General features: G+C 38.8%; 1 protein-coding gene across 1 annotated transcript in view; it reads right to left on the bottom strand.

Annotated features, from left to right (window-relative positions):
* ITPR2 (inositol 1,4,5-trisphosphate receptor type 2) overlaps window positions 1-13605 on the bottom strand; it is a 258378-nt gene that overhangs the window by 39844 nt on the left and 204929 nt on the right. The window contains 2 exon segments of the mRNA XM_042470658.1: window positions 2982-3107; window positions 12005-12197. Coding sequence (XP_042326592.1) covers window positions 2982-3107; window positions 12005-12197 — 319 coding nt within the window.

Here is a 13605-nt window from a genome sequence, read left to right as displayed (position 1 = left end):
GTTTAAACTTTAACTGGATTACCAGAGGGATTGGAAAAGGGATATAAAGCCTTCTCCCTCTAGGTCATGGGTTCATCATGAATTCACATAGTAATGTGACCAGAAGTGGCTTTCACCTGATTGCTCACGTGAATCATCACCACAGGAGTGAGTCCAATTTCACGGAGAAGCATGTGCTCCTCATTAATACTTCCTCCACCTCCCTTGGTCATTACAAACGCTCCCAGTGGCAGGCTGGCTCAGCTGATGATTAAAGTGGAGAGGCCTGGAAACTGACCTTTCCTCTCAGCCCACATGGTAGTTGTGGGTCTTTCCAGGTCACTGCCCATCCATCATCAACAAACCAGTCAAAGAGGAGTCTGTATTATCATGAGCATCTGTCCCTTATAAGGGACATCCTCAAACCCACAAAGAAGATACAAGCCTATTCTTAATGTGCTTTTTTAAAAAAAATTCCCCAAGGCTTGAAACCAGTTTGGATATGCAAAAGAATCAAGAGGGAAGAGCTGCTTTTCTGAATTATAGGCCTGTTACACACGGCCAAAATAAAGCTGCTTCGGGTCTCTTTGGAGGTATGCTGTTTAAATGATGCATGCTTCCGAGGAATCCAGACGCTGCACCAAAGCTGCACACCAGTGCTTAGGAATGGAGTGTGGCTTTGGCGCGACCCCTGGACTCTTAGGATCATTTAAATAGCATACCTTCAAAGAGACCCGAAGCAGCTTTATTTTGGCAGTCTGTAACAGGCCATACTCTTCCACACTGCAGTAATAGGCAAGCTGCTTATCTGAATGCCCCCTTTTAATAGTAAAAATAAATACATCCCTCGTCATCGAAAAATAGTATGTTAGAGGCAAGGTTAGACTGAACCTGTCTGCACTGCTGTTTTTGTGGGTTCTTTTGGTTTTACTCAGTTTTTTCCCCTAGCTCTCACCTGTAAAAACACATGCCAGAAAAGATTTTGCCACATTAAACAGGTGTACTTTGTGGAGAGGTGTGAAGAGAACTTTCTTGTTCTTTTCTAGCTTGCAGTCTTGTAAGCATTAACATTCTTCTGCACGGTTGTCTAGTTAACCTAAGAACTCTTAATAAATAAAGCTGCCATTTCAGCACTGGTGCAACTACCCATTCTGTACTTCATCCAGCTTTTCAAGCTCAACTTAATATAATGCGGTTTTTGTGAACAATCGGTAAGGATATGGTTAACAAAAACAGAGTGGCTGTAGGGTGGGTTCTTCCCACATGGTGCTCATGATAGAAACTACTGCAAGGGAAGAAGTGGGTTTTTTGAGGGGAAGGTGTTTGTTTTTGTTTTGTTTTTCTCAGGTCATGTCCACATGCTCTAGGTTCTGGGGTTGACCTAATCATTCCAGGAATGCTGTATTTGAATGAACTTCTGCAATCCCAAGAGCACATGACAGGAGCAAAATAGCTAGTCAGCTGCAGTGAGTTGAGGGAAAGAACCCAAATGAACAAATGACAAGAGTAAATCAGATGCTGTGGAAGATGTGAGCATCTCAGTGAACAAGCTTGCACATGATAGAGGCACAGGGAACTCTCAATTAAAGAATTAAAGAGAAAGTTAACAAAAAGGCATCTTGGATAGTTTTATTTCACACAGGAGATTGGTGAATCAGTCTAAGTATGACCCATATCAATAGTACAAAAGATTGTTTTGCCCCATCTCTGTGCAAATTTGAAATTAGATACAAATATCTGGAAGTCTTTATCCTCTTTAAAAAGAAGTACCTATGGTTTTATTAGATGATTAGTGGGTGGCCTTTTAACACCACACTGGTAATGGGCTGTAACCATTTTGAATACCTTTTAGTATAGATACAATAACCTGGGGAGAAATTGGCATGATAGTGACATTCCTTCCTTTGAATTTTCTTCATAAAAAGGAAAGATGGCTGGTGTATGAATGGTGGCAGCCAACCTTTGTTCTGTTCAAAGTTCAAGGGAAGGACAACAGCATCATTTGCCCAGGATATTTTGTGGCCCAGTTTGCAAGGCATTTGGAAGCTGTTGTGTTTTCTAACTGATCCAAGAGGATGGAACTCATTAGAAAGGCAGGGGAAGGTGTTAATAGGTAGCCCACGGACCATATCACATCCTGTTAAAGGGAAGTGGATTCTGAAATGGACCATGTTCCTACTCCTGATCTGCAACCAGATCCAGGAGCTGCAGCTCAAGTGAATTTATTTCAGAATGTAGACCCCATGAATTTCACAAATATCTTTTAGTGGAGCTGTCCCATTTTATGATACCAGCCCCAGTCCTCCTTGCTTCCGTGTCTCTATATTTTCAAACTACTACTGGTTAAGAAAGGTTCTAACTCATTGTTTATGTTGTTTTGATTAGGGAAATTAGATGTCTGGTATCTGGTCAGGTACCTGATTGACTGTATTTTGTATATGTAAGAGTACACATCAATTCTTAAATTTGAGAGATAGCAGTTTGAAATAGTATTTTTGTTCTGAATTACACGAAGTGTATATTAGCACTACAGTACATCCCATTAACCACCTTGCATCCCATTTTGGGAGAAAGACAGGATATTAATCTAATAAATAAAATAAAATAAATCTGGTTCAACAGTATTTTCTGCCACAGTTCTTTTGGATGCACAACATAAGATCAATTTACTTCTATTGTTCAATGGTATGGCCCTGTGTAAGCATAAGACACCTCTAATAGATCTTTATTTTCTTTATCATCTGTGCCTTCAGCAGTACTTCAAGTTTACACATTACAGAAATTAAAAGTGCTTGAAGTGAAGACAGGGTGACTTCTCTGTTGTGACACTCATATCCTGTCATTTTCTGGCCAGAAAGTTCTGCCAAGAACCCTCCTTGTGCAGCTGATATTTACTTGTCTGAAACGTTTCCCTGACCATAGGTGATTTCTAAAATACAGAAATCCTCTTGTATTTTGTTGCTCCAGTAATGAGCTGAACATTTAGAAATGAAACTACTTACCTTCATCTCCATCATCTCCAAATGGATAAAAAAGAGCAACTGCTAGATTGATGAAAACAGCCAGATTGAAAGATATACTTCCCCAGAGGGATATGTGTCGCGAGAACCAGAACAGAGCTGGATTATCTAGGAAGGAAGAACATCATGATGACTTGGTAGCAGAAATTGTGTTAATCCAAAAGCAACAGTTGGGACCAGAAGTGACTTTACCATTAGGCAGAGTGAAGTCAGCTGGTTTAGGTGGCATCTGTTGGTGGGCATCAATGAGATGTAGGGAGAATCAAGCTATTGATGACACCTAACTTGTCTTGCACTATAAGCTAACTTGCTATCCCTGGTTATGATGAAGAACACCGTCCAACTGGCAATGTTGATGCAAGGCTCAACAAACACTCTATTCTATATGTGGAATAGGAAGGAGGCACCATTTTAACCTTTGCCTCAGGTAGCAAAACTTGTTCTTAACATTAAATCCTGTCTAATCCTGAATAACATGTCTTCAAGTGAAATTTATTTTAATTTAAAAAAGTGAAAGAATCCAATCTTCTAAATGACTCAGGGGACTAAAAATGAAATTAAACACTTAAAATGTAATGAAATGACTAGAAATGAAATGAAATAAGTCAGGGTCCATTCCCATAATGAAATGAGGCCTTGGAGAGCCACTGCCAGACAGGGTCATTTCAAACATGGTCTTTGTGCTATTTCTTGCTGAAAAAGGCCTTGCCACACATGACTACACATTTACCTGTGATCTTATACATAGGCAAAACTATGCATTATGGGAAAAGAGAAATAAAGCTATTCAGAAACAAAGAATTAAGGTTGATGAGGATGACACAGCTGATGTTTATCAATGCTTGGGGGAAATAGGCCAGTTTGCAAGTCCACAAACATGAAGAGAAAAACAGAGGCTATGGTCCAAGACACACTGCACAAATAATCCAGTTTGAGACCACTTTAACTGCCCTGGATCAGTGTTAGGGGATCCTGGGAATTCTAGTTTATTGTGGCACCAGAGCTCTCTGACAGAGAAGGCTAAATGACTCACAAAATTACAGTTCCCAGAATTCCCTAGCATTGATCCAGGGCAGTTAAAGTGGTCTCAAACTAGATTATTTCTGCAGTGTGTTTTGAATCTATGTTATATATCATTACTGAGAATATTTATGCAAACTTTTTTCTCTGTATTCTTTTATCTATACTGGGCATCCAGTTCTTGTAAGATTTGCAAGAAACAAATAGAAGCGGCATTAGAACAGAAAATGTACAGGAAATTTCTGTCAAGAGGCAAGAGCAGCCAACAGGGTGCAAGAGCCATGGATTTAAGTATTATACTGACAAAGAGTCACGTTCAATTTATGTTTTGTTTTTATTTCCTCACTCCTTGTCCCTATGAAAAGAAAGACATCTAATGTAGAAATATAGCACATCTCCCGTTCTAAAAAAGTAATGGCAAATACAGCAGTTTTGTGTTTGTGTGCAAGTTAATGGGAAAAAAGAACTTCCAAAGTAATCAAGTGCTGGATTTGGGCCAGGTTAGGAAGACACCATAGCGGTCTGGAGACACCATTCAAATAGATAGACTGACATTTGTTGCAATGTGAGAAGAGTTTTATATGGTGGATTTATGGCTGGAAATCCAATCAAGTTATAAGCCACCTATAAACTGCAGTATTATTAGTGAATTCTATTGCAGACTGGCTGGAAGTCACCTTGCCCCTTTCCTATGTATATAGTGTAATATGGGATAATGGAAGTCACATCGAAAGGATTTTGTTAAATAAAGAATCCACAAGAAAGCATGATGTTCTCAATTGACAGCCGAGTTAAAAGTCTGGACTTCCTCAATGATTTCTGAATATAACAATCCCACCTTGAATATATAAAATCATAGCTTCCAATACAAACCTAGGCATCTCTGAAACCTGGTGGGATGAGTCTCATGATTGGAATGTAGGAATACAGAGGTATAATATTTTTAAGAGAAATAGGTCAAACAGGAAAGGAGGATGGATATCCTTATATGTCAGGGATGTTTACACCTGTGAAGACATCCAGGACGTAAATCCTGGAAGCTATGTAGAGATCATCTGGATAAGAAATAAAGGGGAAGGATGTTACTGTGGAAGTCTACTACAGAGCCCCAAGTCAAACTGAGGAATTGGATGGTGCCTTGCTAGAACAGATGACCACACACTCAGAAAGGAGAAATGATGTAGTGATGGGTGAGTTCAACTATCCGGATATTTGCTGGAAGTTAAAGTCAGGCAAGGTCTAGCAAATTCCTCACTCTGGAAGACAGTTTCATTGTCCAAAGGTGGAAGAGGCAACAAGGGGGTCAGCTATTTTGGACCTCATCTTAACCAACAAGGATGACTTGGTTAATGGGGTGCAAGTGGTGGGATCATTCGGTGGGAGTGATCATGTTCTCCTGGAGTTTGTTATGCAGTGGAAAGGAGAAGCCAGGCACAGTGAGACACACATTCAAGACTTTAGGAAAGCTGATTTCAATAAACTTAGGGAAATACTGGGGGTGACCCTATAGTCAGGAATACTAAAAGAGAAGGGAGTCCAGGAGGGATGGGAGTTTCTCAAAAGGGAGATACTGAAGGCACAATTTCAAACTGTTCCAAAGAGGAGGAAAAATGAGAGGTGTCTCAAGAAACCAGGATGGATGACTAAAGAACTTTCAACTGAGCTATGTTTTAAAAGGGGCATGTATAAGAAATGGAAAAATGGGGAAATCAACAAAGAAGAATTCAAACAAATATCGAGCACGTGTGGGGATGCTTTGATTTAGTTTTGCTGCATGGCAGGGGGTTGGACTGGATGGCCCTTGTGTTCTCTTCCAACTCTATGATTCTATTCTATGATTCTGTACCCAAACAATGAAGCAGGCCATACTGTACTTTTTCTTATCTTGTGCTGGCAGCCATGAAGGAATACCTCCAGAGTAACATAGGGATTGAGATCTCATAGACCATTGCTACTCAGTAGAGGTTCCTGGACAGGTGCTGGCCCCATGGGATCTCAGTCCCTATGAGATCTCAATCCCTATGGACCACTGGCTGCCATTCCTAGTGAATTTCCAGGAAATAAATTATTATTATTATTATTATTATTATTATTATTAACCTTTATTTATATAACGCTGTAAATACTTGTAGCCAGCTGGTACTAATTGGCTACAATTTCGTTTGGCATATTGGGAAAAGATAACTTCCAGTACATCAAATCAGATAGCATGGTAAACATGGTCATAGATAGTACACAGTCATGACCAAGGGGCCCCAGAATATGTGTGAGTAAATGATTAGGCATCAAGACTCCAGAGTTAATAGAAAAACTGACACTAGACCCTAGAGGCAGGGAACAGTGTCTACTGAGCATTTTTCTGTGTACCAGTGTATAATTAATATTCTGTACTGCCTTGTCTGACTATAAATATAAAACAGGCATCCAGTAAAATGAGGATAATAAATAAAAGGAATTAAAAGAACCAAAATGACATAAATGATGCCTCGCTTTTTTTCCCAGGTTCATTTTTCAAAAATGACAAAGGATCATGGGGGTGGGGTTAGACAGAGTGCCATTTTACAAGTTTGTATTAGGCATGGAGGGGACTCTTCAAACTCCATCACTTTGTTATGAAGCAAAAATATTTTTCTACCCTAAATGTTCCATTTCCACACATTTGGGCATTCACATCTCACTGGACTCAGAGAAATGCCATAATATACACATCAGAGTTGACCACGATGGGCTAGATGGACTCTGTATGAAAGTCACTAACTGGAAATTATTTAAAAATGGTTGGGCATTGGAAGTGAGCCCCCATCATAAGCAGGACATAATGCTAGACTTCAGGCATACATTGGTCACTGGTGTTTCCAGGTTTGACCATATAACACCTATTCTGAAAGATCTGCACTGGCTGCCTATTCGCTTCCGAGCACAATACAAGGTGTTGGTTATTACCTATAAAGCCCTACATGGCTTGGGCCTGAGTTACTTGAGGGACCGCATCTCCCCATATAATCCGCCCCGCACACTCAGAACAACCGGGAAGAACTTGCTGGAAATCCCACCTTCTAAATATGTTACTACATCCCAGATGGCCTTCTCAGTAGTGGCCCCACAAATCTGGAACAGTCTTCCCGAGGAGCTCTGCCTTATCACCCCCCTGGAAAGATTTAAAAAGAGGCTTAAAACCTTCCTCTTCTGTCAAGCCTTCCCCTCTAGAAAATGAAGTTGTGTATTTTGATCCCATCGACTCTCTGCCTCACCCTATTGAATGACTGTTTTAGATTTGTATAGTGTATATTGTGTTACTGGTTTTTATCTATTTTTATGATGTGTTTGTAACTGGTTTTAATTCTGTGTAAACCACTTTGATCTTTTGGAAAAATGGTATATAAATAAAATTTATTATTATTATTATTATTATTATTATTATTATTATTATTATTATTATTATTATTATTACATCCATTTGCCCGGTCTCCATAAGCCGTGGTATACCCCTTCCTTTTATCTATGGTTCAAGAGACTCAGTAGTACTGATCTATCGCACATCTAAATTTGTGTGATGTTCGGTTATAACTTATGGTCAAATACAGGAAGGGTAAGTTGAAACAGCAGAATGTTGATGTGAATCTGATATGCTTCCTCTGTTGGACCAGATATGTGAGGTCTTCAAGAGCACTCAGTACTCAGTGAGTCCTGGTGCCAATTGTTAGCTTGGGGCACAACAGAGACATACTTTGCTTACTGAATCCAAATGTAGTGGACAGTAGAGAAGACAAGGTACTACACATTGGGTTTGGGAAGCTTTTGCTAGAACAACATGTTTTCTCTCTAAATAAGAAAACTGAACACCTATTGAAAAGAATCCCACAAAGCCAGCTTTGGCTAAGTACTGGGAATGCTTCAGTCTAAACTGACCTGTGTGTTTGTTTATGATTGTTTGTTCTGTATTTCTGGTCAACCAAATATTTGTTCAGAATATATCAGGGGTGCTGCAGAAGGATTCCTGCAGAGGAGGTAGAACAAGCCAGTGGGGGAAAGTGAGAGAGGCATCTCTTGCCTGTTCCTCTTTCTGGGTCACCATCCAACCAACAGATTCCTTGCTATTCTAGAAGAACCCTATCAGACCACAAAGTACTATTGCTTAATGTCAGGTCAATGACTAGGAGGAGCTGTATAATCCAGGACTTGATCGTGGACTAGCATACTGATGTTGCATGTATAACTGAAACCTGGCTAACTGAAGAAGGCCTGTCAATTTGACTCAGTTATGCCCACCAGGTTTCCAGGTGCAGCAGCAGGCAAGATCTGACTTGTAAAAAAGCGAAACAATTTTGGAATATGATACATACAGCTATAATGAATATTTTAGGAAAGACCTTCCAAATAAATCCAGAGCTGTACCTTCTAAACTTGACATATAGATTGGGCAAAGATTTAGGAAAAAAAATATTCAAAATTAGTATTATACATGATTAAAATAGCTAGGGTGCTGTATGCAAAACAATACAAGCCCCGATATTAGAAGAATGGTTGAGAAAATTATTAGATTATTATTATTATTAAAATTATTATTATTATTATTAGAGGCTGATAAACTTTCTAAACGTTTGAACGGAGAAAAGGAAGATAACGAGGAGGAAGAAAAAGAATGGGATCTAGTAACTGAATATTAGAAAAAGAATATAGAGAAAAATCAATAAATAAATCAAGTAATGACATAAGAAAAGGAAAAAGCTAGTAAGAAGAGAAGATTCAGAATGAAAGTAAATATTGGTTGTAAAAATGATTTAGGTAATATATGTAATGTGTCATATGTAGAAAATAGATAGGTGAAATGTTTATAGGTAAATATATACGGGTTAATGTGCTATATATGTATATGTGTTTGTATGTATGTATATAGTATGTATGTTATAATAAAAATTTAAAAAATTAGAGTCCATCCATCTAGCATACAGTTTTCCTTTCTTTCTATATCCCTCTACCTTTCCTAGCATTATTGTCTATTCCAATGAGTCATGCCTTTTCATGATGTGTCATGATTATGACAGCCTCAACTTTATCATCTTTCCTTCCTGGGAGATTTCAGGCTCGGTCTGTTCAAGGATGCATTTGTTTGTCTTTTTGACTGTCCACAGTACTCTCAGCACTCTTCTCCAGCACCACATCTCAAATGAGTTTATTTTCCTCTTATCAGCTTTCCTCACGGTCCAGCTCTCACATCCATACATGGTAATAGGGAATATGGGGGTAAAATTATGACTGTTGAAAGTTTGGTTCACTTGGTTCTCCAATGCTCTTACAAAATTGTAGCGTGGGAATCTCATACACACATAACATACACTCTTTAGGAATATCAGGATTCCTTACTTGGTTAGAAAATCAAGAATGAATGAACCATCTGTTAATATTTCATACAGGCTAATCCACATATGGTTTCTGAAACCTCTTGGCACTCTTCTTTGTACAGAAAGAGAGACATGTTTGTGGCCTTTAAGCAGAAAACATCTTAAGTAAAATGTTTGGCTGACTCTTAACTGAATGCAATTAGACTCAATACAGATCAACTGTTCTGATTTCACTTGTGACCAAGCATGAGTTGTTGTTGATTTCTGGGTCTGAAGGGCTTTAGAGCTGTTTCACATGACAGTCTCTTGTTTTTGTCCTACAAAGTATCACATGGAAATACAGTAAGTCAGCTTGAAGTCTGACATGCTCTAACTGATTGAGTTCTGCTTGATTTCAGAGGGCACAGAGGAATGACTGCCTATTACCTAATTTACAGAATGAGTTGTTTAGCACTCCTGTAGTTGGAGAAACTGCCTGGTCAGCAGTTCTCAGATCCAGTGTCTTTGTGGTTTGGCTGGAGATGTAAAGCCTCCTTGGATAATACTTCCGGATATAATTCTCACAAATGTAAGAAGCAGAAGTAGGTCACTATTCACTTAAGAAACATATTGTTATGAAGATGTATCAATAAAATAGATTTTGATAGAAATAAGAAATGAATTATTCATTCTGAAATCTTACATATCCAATATTGTGTTATCTCAAATCATGTCAACAATATCAAACCACTGTATCAGATGAGCATTAAGGTGGTAGCCAAGTTATTCGACAGCATAAATAGCATGTTATTCGACAGCAGGGATAGCAGGTGGTAAAAAGCACGAAGCATCATATGGACAGTATGACTTTTTAAAACAACTTGGGAAGATACAGGTACAGAGCATTTGGAGATTAGTATCTGACAAAACCACATTGGAAATTTCTGGGGTCATGACAGGAGGTCTGAAGAAGTAGATACTATGCATGGCAGAGCTGGGTTTATGCTTTTGAAGCAGTTCCACGCAAGGTCTGGGACCATTTTGGAACATATCCCATATGCTCCATCTGGATAGGGTAAAAGAAGGCAACTGGCAAACGTTCAAATGAAATTTACAACTGGCAGCTACAACTGAAATGTTTTGACCTGGGGTTAAACTCCTGAACTAATAAGAATCTCACCAGCTGGTTCTGCTGATCCTTTTTGGGGGGGGGGGCTGATTTCCCCCCCTCCCATGTATTCTACCTAGCATTAACAACATTTGTTTTAATAAGATATTGTTCTTTTTTAAAGTTTAAAGACTGACATGTTAACAAATTTATTTTTAATTTAATCTAATGTTAATGCGCAGCATCAACACAAATGTTTTCAACCTCTAGAGTTGGCTATACTGATAATTTTGGAATGGCTGTAATGGTATTTTCATCATGATTTGGGTTCATGATGTAATCAGTCAGTGAATTGTATGAAAATGAATTGTAAACTAGGTCAGGAAACAATAATAAACAGTCAGGCTTATCACACACTCAGCAGATATGTAAAACATTATTGAGTTTGTTATACTCCAAGCTTATATGTATCTGCTCAGATGTAAAGCCCTTCAAGTTCATTGCAGCTTATTATCATAGAAATGACTATAGGATTTCAGCCTTATGGGAAACATCCCTAACACAGCCTGCCCTAGGATTTATTGCCATAGTCCTCTAACCAGTTCTTGGCTATGCCACATGGGAGACCAGTTCCAGCAAGACTGTGAGCAAAAGGGCCAAAACACAACTTTTATCTGCAAAAGAGTCACACCCTAAACTAGGGAGAACAGAGTGGACTAAATTTGACCAAACAGATAACCTGCCTAGTTAAGTAACAAAATTCTGAAGAATGAGAAATATAGTGAAATAATAATTAAATATTACATCTTAAGCATGAGCCAGTGGGCTATTACTCTAAAGCACCTTGCTGAAATAATCTCAGACTTAACACTTCTTACATGCATTGATAGTTAACTGTGCAAAATGTAATTTTCTTTTAATTTCATCTGGACACTGGTTGCCAATATGTCTAAGAATATTCTTCAGTGGTTATGATCTTAATTCAAGAAGACACATCCTCAGAGGATTTAAAGATCTCCAGTGGGATATTTGTAAGAATAATAAGGTATACCTAAGATTGGTGGGAAGACAAACAAGAAATAAATAGCCTTTTCAGATCAAATTATTGCTGTTTAAAAAACAACAGATAAAGTCTGAGGTTGTTTCATCAGAGTTTTTTTAAAGTTAGTTTAGTGAAACAGCACTTGTACAATGTGACTGTAGATGGATATCTTTGGATCAAAAATAGTTTCTTTTTACCAAACTGACATCCAAAACACACTGCAGAAATAATCCAGTTTCAGACCACTTTAACTGTCCTGGTTCAGTGCTAGGAAATCCTGTGAATTGTAGTTTACTGTGGCCCAGAGATCTCTGACCGAGAAGGCTAAATGTCTCACAAAACTACAGTTCCCAGAATTCCCTAGCATTGAGCCAGGGTAGTTACAGCAATCTCAAACTGGATTATTTCTGCATTGTGTTTTGGAGCTGAGTTGGAAAACAGGTGCTTGAAGTTTCAATAACAGCTAGCAAACAGAGAGATTCATAGAGGTTTTTTTTTAAAGGACTGTACTTACTCCTGATTTTCTTTTGCCATTTCATTTCATTGTACAGATCCTCAGCCTGTTGGAAAAAGTCATTCACTTTGCTTCCTTGTTCGTCTCTTTCCGTAGTGTTAAACACACGACACTTGGATTCATGTGTGAGGAATTCACAAATATTTGGCACAGGGAAGACTATTTGTTCCATCGTTCTATCATGACGGACAATCTGCAAATACATGTTTCTCACTCAGACACATACGAAGTTTGAATATCAATTATAAATTGTTGCTTCTTGCTCGTATGGGAGGAGGAAAGAGACACGGGGATAATAAATATGGTTAAATTCTATCCATCTCATAGGCAAGACAGGACAATGTAATTTGGCAGTGATACAAATTGTCTACAGGACGTAACGAGAAACATCTCTTTAATTTTGATAACATCGAAGCACTGTATAGCTTTCACAGCAAGCTATACAGTGGGAATATTTCAGTTTCAATTTGTGTGAATCTGGAATAAACTATGGACTTTGTCTTCCATAATCTCAAGCAGATTTCCAAAGAATTGCATAAATGTTTTAAAAAACAACATATTCACAAAGCAAAATTACTAGTATTTTTAGGCTGCAGCCTAAAGACAACGAGGCTGACAAGCAGAGTGCTGTCTTATTCAAAGTCCTGCCAGGCTCTTGTCTGCATGGCAGAAGTATCAGTGGAGTTAATGTCAGGTACACATGGTATGTTCTTTGTTGTCAGCGGAAACAGATTTTTACTGCAAATAATGAGAAAGGATTCTGGGGTACAACTAAACTTCCCTTTCGGCAGGGAGCTTAATGGAGGGGGGCTGTGAGAGCTACAGATCTAGTGAAACCAGATCCTCCCTCTACTTGTCCCCCCTCACATCATATCACCCCTTTTTAACCTGTCTCCAAAATCTAATCGGGGGGCAGGGGAGAATTACAGGGAAACCTCCACAGTGGTTGAAGGGTCAGGAGGAGTGATCTGATGCTGAATCTTTTCCTCTGAGGCTGGAGCTTCACTGATCTGCTCCTCCCTAAGGACTCCAAATATGTTCCGAGGGCCACAGAATTAAAATATCAATTACAGCGATACCAACCATAGAGAGTAAAATAATAATGATAGGTATGTTTTGAGTTATAACTCTGTATGTAGATGATAGGAATGTGTGTGTCTGGATATCACAAACACCAAAGGGTGACAGATACATGGACCCAGCATTGGATTCCCACATGCTGTGAAATTTGGAACTGGGCTTTTCTCTCCTGAGCAGATTGTGGATCTGTGGATCTATGCATGCCTCTAAATGTGATTAGTGAAGCCATAGAAAAATGGACTAGCAAATCAGAATCGTGAAGGTGGATTTGGTGACTTGTAAGCCATCCAGTCTAACCTCCAGCATGATTCAGGAAAATCAGAACTAGAGCTCTGAATAGTTTTCAGTTATGTTGCAATACTGATGGAAAATCAGCCTTTGCACTTGGTTAGAGGCCATCTCCTAATTACCATTCACATGCCCCAGAGTAGAGCCCTTATGCCCCAGGACTCAAACCGTGTCTGCTAAAAAACCTTTAAAGCATAAGGTTTGTATTTGGCCCCTGTAATCCAACTTTGCAG

Source organism: Sceloporus undulatus, chromosome 5 (genome assembly GCF_019175285.1).
Source record: "Sceloporus undulatus isolate JIND9_A2432 ecotype Alabama chromosome 5, SceUnd_v1.1, whole genome shotgun sequence".
NCBI classification, from domain to species: domain Eukaryota; kingdom Metazoa; phylum Chordata; class Lepidosauria; order Squamata; family Phrynosomatidae; genus Sceloporus; species Sceloporus undulatus.
Note: the sequence above shows the minus strand (reverse complement) of the source record. Positions and strands in the feature narration are given on the sequence as shown.